Raw genomic sequence first — 15,793 nt, forward strand, 5'->3', positions numbered from 1 at the left:
TCAACTAATGCAGAAAAAAATTTATGTAAATATTGTTGGACACAAATGAACACTGGAAATCCATATATTTATCGCTTTTGTCCATGTATTAGCATTTAAACACTTCAAAAGACAAGTGTATTTTTTAAATATATATCTTTATTAAGAAATATATTTGTATTTTTTAGTAATAGAATCCTTAAAATGTTAGTTATCTGGTTATAATGTTAATTTATTTAAATACATAAACTTAGATCACATTCATATTCACAGAACATTGTGGGGTTTTATTTTTTTATTTTTTTTTTACATTTTCTTGTTTTTTCTTTTTTCTTTTTGGTATTTTCAGATATGTTGACTTGTTCACTGTTTGTTGCTTGAATGTTTGTTGTAATCCCATTCATGGTGGTTTTTTTTGTGCTTATTTTATAGCCAGTTCTTTCTCATTTCATATACTTGTCAGCTTGCATCTCTTAGTCCCATTTCTTAGCCACCAAGTTGTCATCTTTCTCTGGAGAGGCAAAACACACACATATGAGACAGAGTGTAAAGGAGATCCAGCTCGGAGGCAGTGATCATTGCCATCAACTTCAGACAACCAAGTATGTATATAAGCACTGAGTAATTAAATTGCCTTTTGATCCTCAATGCATTAAAATAATGCATATCTCAAAATCTATTACGAGCCTTAGTATTTATTAACTCAAGCACATTTTCATATCCTTTTGTTTGTTGGATATGAATTGGCATTTCTAAAGTTCACATCAGCCAGACTATATGTTTGTCAAGTGACAATATTTGATGCGCTACTGCGAAAGAAATTCAACAGTAAAACACACAACACTAAAACACATACTCGCATAGCAGTCTTTTTTTAACACAGAGGAACACAGACAGATCTTAAGTTTAAGAAAAAGGACAGGGAGGATTGTGGGATACCTTGCTTTGTTACAAGAATTGTGAAGGGAACAGGATTAGGATGGAATAAAATTGTGAAGGAAATGAAGGGAGAAGGAAAGGAAGGGAAGTGAGGTAGTTAAGGTGAGATGTTCAGGTATAGGAAGAGGAATTGGTGCATTCGGTGCAATTTTGTGAAGGTAGGAAAGAAGCATCCTAGTTAAGAAGCATTATTACAGAACCCTTAAACTAGAGACCTGCACTCCCGCGGGAATACTGCGAACGATCGCGACAAGATTTGATGGAGGAATGGGGGTGTTTATTTTCTGTAACTTTTTATTCATATTTAAAAGGGAAACGAGTGAAACAAAAAAAGGGGCGGAATAGCGGGTAGAAGCAGTCAATACATTTAAAATAGAACTACTTATACATTTCACTGGCTTTTGCGATCCGGAGAGGGAGAAAATTACGTATTTTTGTGGGAGAGGGCGGGTCTATAAACTATAAACTATATACATTTAAAACATATTCAGATCCAATCAAGACTAATAGAAATGTTTAAAATCAGTTTTTAAAGATTCATGTTCACTGTAAAGGAGTGTACATGTTGACTTACGTTCCAAGTAGGTGCGAGAGACATACTTGAGCACCTCGTCGATGAGGATAACGGGGAAAGAGAGCTGTAGTACCACAATCCACTTCTCCAGATTCAGATGAGTCAACTTGAAAATCATCTAAAGTGAAGTCGAGGTAAAAGATTAGTATTGTAGATGTAAAAGAAGTAAAAGATTTGGGGAATTAATCTCTAATGGGACTCACAGGCAGAGGATCAATATAGATGATCATAAAGTGCAAGGACATGGACAGGGACATGGCAGCCACCAGCCAGAGGTTGCTCCAGGGAGGCATTCGCACCAGGGACTGGTTCTCTGACAAGCTACACATACAAACAAAGGTTATGCTAGTACTGAAAAACCATCAAGATAGCAAGTTATTAAAAGCACAGGTTCTTAGGACCATCTAGCAATACACTTTTATGTTTTCCTGCTCGAGCACTCCCATTTACAGTATGAATGCTAGAGAAACAGATTTTTTTACACACTTTACCCACACTTGCTGTAATAGTTTTATTGTTAAGGTAAAAATAATTAAATAATCAAAATACAAAAATATTTGCATACAAAGAAAATTGACACTATCATAAAAAATTTAATCCATACCTAAGTCAAATTCAAAACCCATAGTATGGGTCATTTCAACTCATTGTCTATCATTTGTATGATATGCCCACTCCTCTGAAACCTATATGTATATGATTATGTGCTTTATCGATGAAAACTCCTGCATCTAATATGAACAAGGTGCTGCACAGATTATATCAGTGCTGACATGGATTTATTCCTGAATAATTCTCTGATACTTTGTGTGGAATGAGTTCCTTTTTCCCCCTCATTATTAGGACAATTAAGTAGCTTGGTGGCAGAAAAAAAAGCATCAAGAGGTGGTTTCTGTCTGACCTGTTAAGGGCATTGCACATCTCGATGGTGACCAGAACAGACAGGGCCATAGTCATCGGGGGAGCGGACTCGAACACCTCACAGCGAATGTCGGCGAATTCCTCGTTCTCTTCGGTACACTGCATGAAGTGCGTCTGGGAAACACAGTGCCATCCAGTAAGTACTATTGGAGTTAATCATCCGATTCAAAACCAATCTCAAATAAACTATGTCAATATTTCAAGATGTAAACATGTTTAGCTTTTGCCGTTTAATGAGTTTATAATGTTGGAATAAAGTAAGCAACTCTTATTTGTTGTAAAGGGTTACTTATTTATTAGAAAACAAAGTTTGAGCCTATGTGGTCTCTATTTAGGAGGACTGGACCCACCAGCTGGTAGAAGGTCACCATTGGGCCGTCCTCAGAGTAAATAAACCACCATGCGGCGGCAGCCACAGTAGCAGCTCCAACATAACCTAAAGGAGAAGAACAAAAAATCACCCAAAGATAAGTTAATGAAGTATGTCATTCCTTTTATTCGATTATCTGTATGTATATATTATTGGTAACTGCTTTATTGTACCTCCAATGGCCAGGTATCTGAAGAAAAGCCATCCAGAAATGAGTGGTTCTTTGGGAGATCGGGGAGCCTTTCCCATGATATCCAGATCAGGAGGATTAAAACCCAGAGCAGTGGCAGGAAGACCGTCAGTGACCAGATTCACCCACAACAACTGCACAGGGATCAGGGCCTCAGGCAGACCAAGAGCAGCAGTCAGGAATATACTGGGGGGAAGAAAGAGGAAAGAAAGGATTCTAATAGTTTCAAGATGTGACTGTGAGGACAGTGGCAGAGCACAGGAACAGGTCAAAATTAGAAATGAGATTACTCACCAGACAACCTCTCCCACATTGGAGGAGATGAGGTAGCGGATGAACTGCTTCATGTTGTTGTAAATGGCTCTGCCTTCCTCAACGGCAGACACAATAGAAGAGAAGTTGTCATCTGCCAGGACCATCTCCGAGGCTGACTTGGCAACAGCTGTGCCAGAGCCCATGGCAATACCAATCTCAGCCTTCTTCAAGGCAGGGGCATCATTCACACCATCACCAGTCTGTTAAAGGGCATTGAAATGTTAGTTTTCATCAATGTGGATTATTCCTGGAATAAAAAATCTTTCAAAACAATCAGAACAGGCAGTGGACATAGTCAGCAATCCACAGTCTATGAGGATTTATTGTTAGAACATGGTAATTAAAAGAAATCTATAAATTAATACATTGTAGGTGTAACCTAGGAAATGGGTATTGTTGAGAAAGTCCTGAGAGTATTATAGTCTTCTTACCATGGCTGTAATCTCATCATAACTCTGCAGGAATTCCACAATCTTGCTCTTGTGGGAAGGCTCAACACGGGCATAGCAGCAAGCCTTGCGAACCGCCTCTCTCTGCTGTGCCAGGGGCAGGTCGTCAAACTCACGACCTGTGAAAGCACGCCCAGTGACATCTTCATCCTCTCCAAAGATGCCAATGCGACGGCAGATAGCCACAGCAGTGCCCTTGTTATCACCTGTAAGTGAGGGAAAAGATGTAATTATACAGAGCTGATAAGGAAATGAGAACTTAAGAGAAACAGGACAACATGTTAAAGAGTGAGGGGTAGTGAAGGAAATCTGGTGCAAGACCTAGTACAGATAAAAAAAAAAATTCAGAAGACGATATGAAGGAAGTAATGCCTCTAACCAGTGATCATAATGACCCGAATGCCAGCAGCTCTGCACAACTGGATGGAGCCCATGACCTCCTTACGTGGAGGATCCAGCATGCCAACACAGCCCACAAAGGTGAGATCAGTCTTTGGAGCACAGAAAAAACATAAATAGGTTGGAGGAGAGTGGAACTTATTAGCCTCTAAAACTACAATTTTGAATAAAGGTACTCTCAAAGGTTTTTTGGGTCAATTTTCTGTAGAGTTTCTCCTTAATGACTATAGTAAAAAGAAACACTTTGTAGGTGTCTTGTATAACATTTTATCCCTTTTGGGTAGAACTTGTACATCTTTCTATCCATTCATCTATTCACCTCATACTCAGCAAACTTGGTGGAATCCTCCAGTTTCATTTCCTCTTTCCTCAGAGGGGAGTCTCGAGTGGCCAAAGCCAGGCATCGTAGGGTGTCACGGCCAGTTCCCCATTCCTTAATCACAGCCATGATCTTTTCTTTCACAGGGCCAGACAGGGGTAAGCGGGTAGTTCCCACACGCACATACGCACATCTGTCAATCACACCCTCTGGAGCACCCTGCATGATGGTTTGTTCAATGGAGGTTCATAAATGCAAGTTTCTTTATAATTTGACTGTAAATGTCTGTTGAATGGTACACTTACCTTGACAAACATCTTGTTGCTGAGAGACGCCTTTGAGGTCTTGGCGGGACAGCAGTAGACAGACATGGACTTCCTGTCACGGGAGAACTCCAGTGTGAACTCTTTCTTCATCAGCTGCTTAACTACCTGAAAAAAATATATGCAGAGATAACGATGTTAGACCAAGTAGATCCCTTTTTTGAATCTTTCTGAAGAAATCTTTTGTAAATCCAACCAACCAAATAAAACTGTTGTAGATAATGAGGAATTTGGAAAACCGAGGCTTAGTGGATCATTTGGTATTGTTATAAGCCTTGAAGAGATGAACTTGTATTGTATTGTAATTGTACTTACAGCACAACAGGCATTGGCTCTCTCCACCTCGGACAGGCCACGGACCTCAGTGTTGAACACATTCATCTTTTCCACCAGGCAGCAGAGGGCGGTCTCAGTGGCTTCACCCACCTTCTCATAAATTCCTTTAGACTATCAGAGGGAAAGAATATATTTTTGTAGTAATGTACTGTATATTTGTAAACAGATGGAGACCAAAAATTAAGACAAAACATTACCAATAAAGACACTTTATAGTCCCTTTACCAAGGAAATTTTAAAAATGTATTTAGGAACATGAATGTGTGTGTGAGAAATTGCTGACCTCGTTGTAATCCAGAGAGGAGTCGTTACACAGGGCACAGATGGTAGCCAGCTCAACCAGCCCATCATACTGGCCACAATTCACTGGAAGACCGTCTTTAGTTCTGTAAAAGTGAGTATATCTCCATATTCAGTATGTGTTTATAGATTTTCTTTTGCTTATAGCTGCTCAGTAATCTGTTGTCTACTTACACTTCTCCTTCAGGAGTGTATTTTGAGCCAGAGATATCATATCGGTCAAGAGTCACACTGTCCCCTTCCACTTTGTCAACAATGAACATCTAAAAAATATTATATTTTATAGTAACTCATTTGAAAATAGACACAACAAAACAGTATTATTGCAGTGTGTAAATGCAGTTCATCTGCAAAAGCATATTAATCTGCAAAATATGATATATAGATATATATATATATATATATATATATATATATATATATATATATATATATATATATATATATAAACTGAATATTGTATATTGGAGTCATGTGACAAAAGAACGAACAACTCCGACCAGAGGACACATGAGATGAACTACACAATTCTTTTTCCTGTACATAACCTACAGCGATTTTGCGATGCTTTGCTCATGTACAGTACTGTGAGTCACATTAAAGACTCATCCAAAATGAATTGTTCATGAATGATCCATCACTATTTTGAACCTTATTCCATTTATCAGAATGTCTGTCTTTGCTAGATCTCTGTTCTCTGTATAGAAGACTCGATACTCATGTTACCTTTTTAATCAGCATACAGTACAACTGGTGAACCTCAAGTGAAATCAAATTGAACAGATTTTTCTATAAATGCGTCTAAAACAAATCTAAAACTTGGAGCACTTCATGTTGTTTGCCTGTCCCCTGCTGAGGGTGTCTAACTAATTTTAATATAGTATGCAAACCAGTTGCTTTACCAAGTACCCAATAGCAACCAAACCACCAGGTGTACAGATGATACTTCCAAAATGAACCATCCAACAGGACTAATGTTATGACCCAAGACACCAATCATTTCTTAAATCTATGCTTTATTCTACTTCTTGGTCATTGGAATGAGGAATGTTTTTTCCCAAGGATATGCTATTAAATCTACCTGAACAGAGAAAAATCCAAACAATAACACTGCATTTGTTAGTTCAATGAAAAGAAAAAAGAAAAACGTTCCATGTAGGAAATAAAGGATTTGTTGCTTTGTCTGTGTAATTAGAGTTCGAAAACCATGTATGTGTGGAAAGGAATCAATCCCAATTTACCCCACTCGAAAGCAACATTGGGATTAATTTATGAAAAGAAAATTAATTCCCTAAATAGTTATTTGTTTTGTCCTTCAAGTACCTTATAACAAAGTGTTTCAAATACAACTCCTATTAAACCTGTTATGCTTTATGCACTCTTGAATTGTCCAGTCTATCCCTGTGGAAAATAAACCACCTGAGCATACTCTATACTTTTTGCTTGTAATAATACTGAACCTAATCATATTTAACTAATCAGGCCTCACTTTTCTAAACGAAATCATACCAGGCCTAACCTTTATGTGTTTGCAGTGCTTATATCCATTACCCACCTTGGTCACACACATCTGATTGGTGGTCAGAGTGCCGGTCTTGTCAGAGCAGATGACTGAGGTGCAGCCCAGAGTCTCCACAGAGGGCAGAGAGCGAACTATGGCATTTTTTTTGGCCATACGGCGTGTGCCCAGAGCCAAGCATGTTGTAATCACAGCTGGAAGACCTACCAATACCCAGTCAGATAAGGTGTGCATTAATCAAGTGCACTAAACAAGACTACATGCAGCCTGATATGAAGCAGAGCTGCTGTTACCTCCTTGGCATCAATATTTTTCTTATAACAACACGTTCTAAGATGTATTATTTATTGTGGAACATGTGTGAAACTAGTTAGTTCTATTGTAGCAGCTAAAAATTTAGTTGTTCCCTCAGCAGCCAGTGTGTTACTGCAAAACCTAAAAGTGCAAACTCCATTGTCCTGAGTATCCCAACAGAGAACCATATCAACAATGGCATCTTTTTTCTTTGTTAAATAACAGATTTTTAATTTTTTTTTTTATTAGGCTTCGGTTATGTGAATTATCTGGCCTACGAGTCCATGTAAATTAGCTAGTACTACAAAATATATATAAAAATATAATTATTAGAAAAATTGCATTAATATAAACTTGTGATTTGCCGCTTTTGTTTCAGTTGCAACTGTCTTTTTAATCAAATTTAAGAATTCTGTATATCTGTATAGTAGTCATTAGTTTCTCACCCTCAGGGATGGCAGCCACAGCCAGGGCCACAGCGATTTTGAAATAGTAAATTGCGCCGCGGATCCAGGAGCCACCATGCACAGGATCGTTGAAGTGACCAATGTTGATGAGCCACACAGCCACACAGATGAGCGAGATGACCTTGGAAAGCTGCTCTCGAACTCATCCAGCTTCTGCTGCAGTGGGGTCCTCTCCTGCTCTGTGGCTGCCATCTGGTCACGGATTTTTCCAATCTCAGTGGCAATGCCGGTAGCCACAGCTACACCGATGGCTTTTCCTGCAGCGATGTTGGTGCCCTGTACAGGATGGACACAATTGGGTGAGTTAATATATAACTGATAATGGTGCTAGACTATAGAAAGGAAGATGCATGGATAGATAATGAAAGCTGTTTAAAATGGGCAATAATGGATGATGTGAGATAGCAGATAGCAAAGTGAATGGTAATGAAAGAGAGACTCACAGAGAAGAGCATGTTCTTCTTGTCCTGATTGACCGCTCTGGGGTCAGGTACAGCCTCTGTGTGCTTAATCACACTCACGGACTCACCTATGACACAGTAAATGGTGTTTATTGGTGGTTAATAATAATCTTATTTTATTTTGTGTTTAAAACTATTTATAACCATTAAGGTTATTAATGGTATATGTCTAGAAGCCTGTACCAGTAAGAATTGATTGGTCAACACGCAGAGTTGTGGATTTGATTGAAGTGATTCTGATATCAGCAGGCACTTTATCACCAACTGCAGGATAGAGAACACACACATTACTATAAGTGCTGCTACTACTACAATAATAAAAATAATAATTATTTAAATAATAATAATGCTATTAATAATAATCATCCTCAGAGGTGTTCACTCTTAAAATCATTCTAAGTGTATATAATGTTACACAAATTTGACAATATTTCACAATTTTTGGAGATTGACAAACAGGTTGAGCCGAAGTATGGCATCATGATCCTATAATAATCTCTAATGAATAGTAAGACTGAGGTATAGACAGAGAAGGAGAACACTGAGTCTGCAAAACGCCATAAACCAACTGACTGCAGAGAGAAAGCAGTTATGAGGACTGAACAGGTGGGACAATAAAAAAAAGTTGGAGAGAAGGATAAAGGGGGGTGGGGGAGTGAGGGATTGAGGTGGGGGCAAGTAGAAGACAGGTGCTGAGCCATATTTATACACCAGTGTTTCTTTAACTGTGCTCTTGTTGAGGTCTCCTGACCTTCTCTGATCCCTTTATTCCCCCCCTCTCACTTTCTTTTGTTTAAATTTAAAGGGAGGCCATAGTGGTATTTGTTTTTTCCAGTGTGTGTGTGTGTGTGTGTGTGTGTGTACCTGACACTTCAACAATGTCTCCAGGGACGATTTCCCTGGCCTTGATCCTCTGCACACTCTTCCTGTCAGCTCGGTACACCTTGCCCATTTCTGGCTCATATTCCTTCAGAGCCTCAATGGCACTCTCAGCATTGCGCTCCTGAGGAAGTCAGTATTCCTGCAAAGTTAGTTTTTATTTTCCATTCCATTTCTTTACATCCTTTCTTCTTCCCCTGGCATGCATAGTTTACAGATGAACATTGTTGTGTACGTATAGATGTTGCTGTAACCTGACCAGCCTTCTGTACCATGATAATAAGGCTATATTATTACAAGCCTTCAAGATCATATGGCTCTACAGGGATTAACCTTGGCCCCATTGTGAAAATCAATCTTCATGCAGAACATTATGAAATATGCCACGACTAAAGTTGCTATTGTTAATATTTTACAGTCTTACTGGTATTTCTGTGTTGATTTGGATGTACTGTTTATTTGATTAATCTATGGTCAAGTATTAACCTCCTACCAAAGGCAGAAAGGTTTTCGTGGGGAAATTATGTCATGCTGAAAAATAATTAATAATCCACTCTGACATTTAGCACTGGTATTAATGACCAAGATGGTACTATGAACAATGTGAGCATTGGCTGGAACATTAATGATGGCAGTATGTATATGACTGGGTCCTCCTTCTTTTTTTTGATCACAGGTCTGATTGTGCTAAATGGTATTATAACTGATTATAAGTTTAAATAATATCTATTTTATACATCCATTTTTGCTGTTTCTTTAATTAGCAATAATTCTGGTAAAATAATTTTAAATTAAAAAGCAACTAATATTCATTAATTGGATGCATGAAAGTTTCTTTCAGCCACCCTGCAAGGTCCTTTTACAGTCACACTACAAACATTAATTTGTGTATGTTGTCACTCACTTGCCACACACCAACCACAGCATTGGCAATAAGGATGAGCAGAATAACGAAAGGTTCAACGAAGGCAGTTACAGTTTCCTCACCCTCCTCAAACCAAGCCAGAACCTGAAATAGAGTAAGAAGAACTAATAACCTCATAACGGCAATAATAACATGTATGTAATAAATATAATAAATGTGTTTGTGTCATAGTGTAACCGTATTATTTTCCCAGCCCAGTAAAACAACAAACAAGAGAAGACATTCGATCCTGAATGTTATTTAACAGTCATCATTCATATCTGTTTTATCATCTTGGCTCCCTCATCATGCATTGGATAGTCCCTCCTAATTCCTGCCTGTCTTTCTATGTCTGTCTGTCTGTAATGGAGAGATGGTGTGAGAACAGCTGCCTCGGTCTATTGTGTCTTCCTTCTGAATCTCTCACACGCAGCACTTGCTTTATGGCACATTAACACCAGCTCTCTGACATTCTTTCTCTCCTTTTCTCTCTTTTTTGCTTCTATCTCTGTCTCTCTACCAAGTAATCCTCGTATATTCCGTCCCTGACCTTTTCCCTTCTCTCTCTCTCTCTCTCTCTCTCTCTCTCTCTCTCTCTCTCTCTCTCTGTCTTTCTTTCTCCAGCCATTTAAAGCCACAATGATAGCTGTTGTGACATACAGAAGAATGAGTGTTGCCCCATGGTGGCACTTAAAAATAAATTAGAAGTGACAGAGAGTGTTAGAGAATAAACTGATCACCCCAATTGGTGACCATTTTGCAGCACCACAAATCTGATTTATAGTATATAGTATATATATAGTATATAGTAGTTTTTCAGCATATATACCCTATAAACAAATTGCGAAATGCATTGAAATGTATCAACGCTGGCAAGTGAACGAATGTTAAATTCATGTTAGCTGACTTTAGAATAGTTTTCCAGCTCTCCTTTCTACTCTAGAAGCTGACAAAAATTCCTATAGACTTCTATAAAGACAATAAAAAAATGTTGTTTGTCTCTAACATGCAAAAACTTACTATTTTTAAAAGCTTTACAAGCAAAAATATCATTTCAAATTCTAAAATTCTCAGATCTGTTAAAAATAGTAGGTGGCACGTGTGGAACTATATCCCTGTGAAGTCCAACACTTCTGCCATACATCACACCTCTGAATTTGCAGTTTACCCACAATACATTGCTCAGGGCTAAAGGGTGAAGAGGTCACTTTTTGATAGACAAGGGGGGCTTGGGCATGCAAGAAATGTGTCCCTGCCATTTAGAACAGTGTTAACTATGCCTATCTGTGTCTCAGTATGAAGTTCTGCTTCCTTTTAAGTGCACTACACACCCACATTTGGCACCTCACTTGCAACAATAGACCCTTTCTTTGCAACCAGTAAAGGATGGGTAAAGGTAGTTTGTATTCTATTTAAGGGGGAAAAACAAGAGGGGGGTGTGGGGGTGAGGACTATAGGCTCTGACATATTCAGATACAGCCCACTCAATCACATCATTGTTATAGTCTTAATATTCTTAATAAATTATTTAGATTTTACTTACAAATGAGATGCAGGCAGCTAACAGCAGGATCCTGACCAACAAATCCTCAAACTGCTCCAGCACTAATTCCCAGATTGATTTACCTGAGAGAAAGTAAGAAAATATAAATGCAATGTTTGTATTTGTGAATGCTGGAGTGGTTGAGTGTGTAAAACCTTAGATGATTCCAGTTCTGGTAGTGTACCGTGTAGCATGCTTATTTTGTGTATTTATTATATTTTGCAGTACCATATTTTGCTGATTGATTCTGATTGGTCAGATGGTATCAATTATGTTTTTGTAACAAAGACTCTGACAGTAGTACCTTTGTACTTAAAATCATAGGTTAATTTAATAGCACCGTATAAAATACTACTACTAATAATAATGCATCATTTCTATAGTAACAGCTCATTCATAATATTTGGAAATATATATATAAAGTAATAATAGGACCTGGGTTGTTTTGCGGATGTTCTGCACCACTAACCATAACTTCATATAACAATAATTATATTCCTATGACAGCATGGCGTGTCATGTTTTATTCATTCCTCGGTTTATATATCAGCAAATAACTTGCTTGTGAGAGCGAGCAGAGCAAACACATGCAAAAACCGGAAAGAGAGAGCGGAAAAAAGATTCACCTTCCTCAGCAGGCAGCTCTGTGATTGGTCAGTTCAGTCCAGGAGGCAGGATAAAGGAAATAATGCAAAATAAGGATATTAATGTGTACATTATAGTCATATTCATTGTTGAGTAATTACAAAAACATTTTAATCATCTTAATATGAGACACACACACACAAAAAACATCAGCAATTAATTTGACCTCCAGACATCAAGGCCTAAAGACTAGATCATAAAATAAATACAAGAAAAGTCAATAATAGCATGCAAACAGATGTTCCATTATATATACTAAAGCATACACTTTCAAATTATTTTGGCCTTATTCAATATTTGCTGTGCCTTTTCTCTTTTGCCCACCTGACCTACAAGACCGAGAGGTCAACCTTTTTTTTATTAAATTTTTATTTTTTTTACTTCAAAGTATCTAAATACTTTGTTCTTCTTTTTCTGCACTTTTCAGTAACTCTTAGTCAACCTGGCTACACATACTCTTTCTCCTCATATAAACATATTGTTTGTTAGTCCATCCATTCATCCATCCATCCAATTCATCCACCCATCCATCTATGCGTTCATGTTCTCTCACCATTAAAGCCAAACTTGGCCAGGTTCCTCTTGACCTGGTCAGGTGATAGGCCTGTGCTCTCATTGACACCAAAGTAGGACAGGCATGTGGCCGGCTCCTGAATATGAGCATTCTCCATCCTTTCAGCTCAAGGGGAGGCTTCACAAAAAAAAAAACCAACAACCAAAGGTCAGATCCCAAAGTTTCAGAGCTCAGAAAAGTTCACCATGAAGTAGAAAAAAAAATTGTCTAATTCCGTTTGAGGACAGAGAGTTTAAAAATGTTTTACCCACCAACACTTTCTAAACGTGTGGAAGTTGGGACAAAATCAACAGCCCCAGTCGTTCTTTCTCTCCCCCTATCTCTCTCGCCTCCTCTCCTCCCTGGGCTGACAGAAAGTGCTAACCTTTGATCATTTTCATACGGTTTTATAAAGACACCCCAAAGCCTCTTGCCTAGAGGCGCACCCTTGCAAGACCCCCTATTGGCTGAGGTGGCACGTATTTGGAAAAGGGGCAGGGTCTCTGATGGAGAGAGGTGGCAAGAGTAATTTGGCAGCAACTGTGGGCCTGAGTGTATTTGTGTGTATTTGTGTGTGTGTATGTGTGTGTGAGGGGGTTAGCCTTGAAGCAGGGGTCTGAAAATGGTGTCTGTTTTTGGAACATACATGGTCAGTATAGGATGGAAGGCATGGAGTCAGGGATTGTGGTATTGAGTGGTGAGGGATAGGAGGCATAGTGAGTGATGGCTCAAGTGTCTTATTGGTCTTACAGGGGCAGAAAGAGGTCACCCCAGCTTACCATCAGGGAGCTTGTATGTAATAACTGTAACTCCTGGGTGATAGAAAGAGAGATAGCTGAGAATAAGTAAGGACATTCTGTTCAGGGGATTAACGGTCCAAATGACAAGGCATGGAAAAATTTGTGCACATCCGTATGTGAGTGTGTGAAATTGAGAAGCATTAAGAGTTCTCATCAGGATTTCAAAAACAATATGACATAAAATACAAGTCTGTGTAAAAAGAGGTTAAGGTAGAGAGAGAAGCATGAAAGTCTGAGTGCCCTATCCAGTCAGTGTGAAGCTACAAGATAACTGCATCCACATATCTCCAATCAAAGGATGTGAAATATGAACTATTATGGGTTTTGTCTATAATGTTAAAAAAATAGAAGACATAAACCAGGACTTAATGTGAACCCGTCATGAGTATCTCAGGAGTCTTTTATAAATTAATGGACCTTTTTATATAGCACACCTGCATGATAGTCATCTCAAGATGGTTCACAGGAATTCTTGACAAATGCTAATGATTAAAATGTATTAAAGAAAAATGCATGGTGAGAAACTATCAAGGGGGAAAACACTATGCATGTGAAATTCATTCATTCTTTCTTTCTTTCTTTCTTTCTTTCTTTCTTTCTTTCTTTCTTTCTTTCTTTCTTTCTTTCTTTCTTTTATTCTTTCAGACATGTTCAGCTGCTGTACTGTACTTTAACCTTTGACCTTAACACAGCCTGATCTGTCAACGTGTACCTCACAGAGGTTCAATGACATTTAACTCAATATCCCCCAAGATCAACTTACAGACTCACAACACACATACATACACACATTGATCAATGATAATGCGCTCCTACACACTCCATAGAAGCCACTTGCTGCTTCACACGCTCCTACACCGCACACGTGCAATGATCTCCGAGCAGACTTTCCTCAAGACAGTCTTAATTCTTTCAAAATGTTGTATTTGTTCCTTTTAGAGATAGTGTCTTAAATTTGTAATCTAGTGAACCAGTGTTGATTTATTCATTGATAGAAAATCAACGCACTTTTGTACGTCGCTCTGGATAAAGGTGTCTGCTAAATGCTGTAAATGTAATGTAATGTTGCCTGGTACTTTTAGTACTTTTAGTATGTTTTACACTCTGTAAGTTTTTTGTTTAGTATATACCTTATCATGTATTATACATACTACGTGTTGTGTTGTTTCTTTCTGTGCGTCTTCCATTTTCTGCCTTTCACCTTCAGCCTCACAGGTCATCATCCTCAGATAATAAATCACTCCCAGTCTTGGTGCAGTTGTATGAATGGCAGTGCGTATTCAGAACAGGTACTTCAGCTTGGGTCCCGTGTCAGTATTTTTTGAGCAGCAGTCGTGTCTGTCCAGTATAAATAGAACTTATGTGATGCGGGCAGACAGCAGCTCAGCCCAATTGTCTTTTTTTTTGTGTGTTTACATTTCAGGGGTGGAAAATGTGTTCAGAGCCTCATGTAATACAACATTCATGAAATTCATACATCAGTGTGAAATTGTTTTTTTGACTGCGGAACATTTAAAGACCCTTTCTGTCTAAATAATCTATTGTAGTATTAGAACGGTACCTGCTTTCACTTGCTAGCACACTTGCAACTTACATAATTTGTAAAAATAAATTGATCATTAAATGCATAATCTTTAAAAAATAATAATTTTTGAATTTTTAATTATTTATTTATTTAGGGCACAATATTTAGCTTTTCTTTTTGGTAAAAAAACAAGAAAGATTGTTTTCTTGTTCTTTATTGTCACTTCTTTATAAACTTTAACATGTGAACCCTGTAAACAAAATTGCCATATATATAAAGTGTTTGATTGCCTCACATAATTGGTCAGAAAATGATCAAGAAAAGAGCATATGCACTCCAAACACCTTCTTGCACCACTTTTTGCTCATCGTCTTGAGACTCAGTGAAGTGTTTGGGAGAAAAGCTAGAAACGGCTAATTTCATTTGTGTAGTCTTTTTGTACAAAAAAGAAAAAACATTACATTTTTCATGTAGAATTCAACATAAAATCATTTCTGGGTTCACAAATAAATTCGGCCAACCATTAAATATCTGTAGCCCTTAGCATTGAATGAAACATTGACTCTTTGTAAAGTTCACTCACAGGGCCACAAGAGTGTACACTTATTTAAACTTTGAGACCACAGACTTCGAGACCCAAAGTGTTCTTGATCTTACACTAGAACTTGACAGAGGCTTTTAATGAAAGTCAAGTCATAAGCGACTTCTGCCAGTTGACGAGTCAAGAGTTTTTCCCCTGCTGACATTCCAATTTTTTATTTGATGTCAATCTCAGTAATATTGCTTAGG

The 15,793-nt window shown here is 38.1% G+C and overlaps 1 protein-coding gene across 1 annotated transcript; it reads right to left on the reverse strand.

Moving 5' to 3' along the window:
• Positions 1 to 153: 153 nt before the first annotated feature.
• Positions 154 to 13,065, reverse strand: atp2a1 (ATPase sarcoplasmic/endoplasmic reticulum Ca2+ transporting 1). Its single transcript, XM_046866798.1, is given in 25 exon segments — positions 154 to 490; positions 1,493 to 1,610; positions 1,696 to 1,813; positions 2,394 to 2,527; positions 2,764 to 2,849; positions 2,957 to 3,159; positions 3,268 to 3,488; positions 3,720 to 3,943; positions 4,117 to 4,228; positions 4,456 to 4,674; positions 4,761 to 4,886; positions 5,094 to 5,225; positions 5,398 to 5,500; positions 5,589 to 5,677; positions 6,970 to 7,136; positions 7,674 to 7,832; positions 7,835 to 7,970; positions 8,138 to 8,223; positions 8,339 to 8,419; positions 9,020 to 9,158; positions 9,939 to 10,043; positions 11,482 to 11,564; positions 12,108 to 12,125; positions 12,680 to 12,817; positions 12,952 to 13,065. Coding segments are annotated over 24 exon segments (3,015 nt in total). The 5' UTR covers positions 12,798 to 12,817; positions 12,952 to 13,065; the 3' UTR covers positions 154 to 452.
• Between the last annotated feature and the right edge of the window lie 2,728 nt (positions 13,066 to 15,793).

The sequence above is a fragment of the Silurus meridionalis genome, chromosome 14, assembly GCF_014805685.1.
Source record: "Silurus meridionalis isolate SWU-2019-XX chromosome 14, ASM1480568v1, whole genome shotgun sequence".
NCBI classification, from domain to species: Eukaryota; Metazoa; Chordata; class Actinopteri; order Siluriformes; family Siluridae; genus Silurus; species Silurus meridionalis.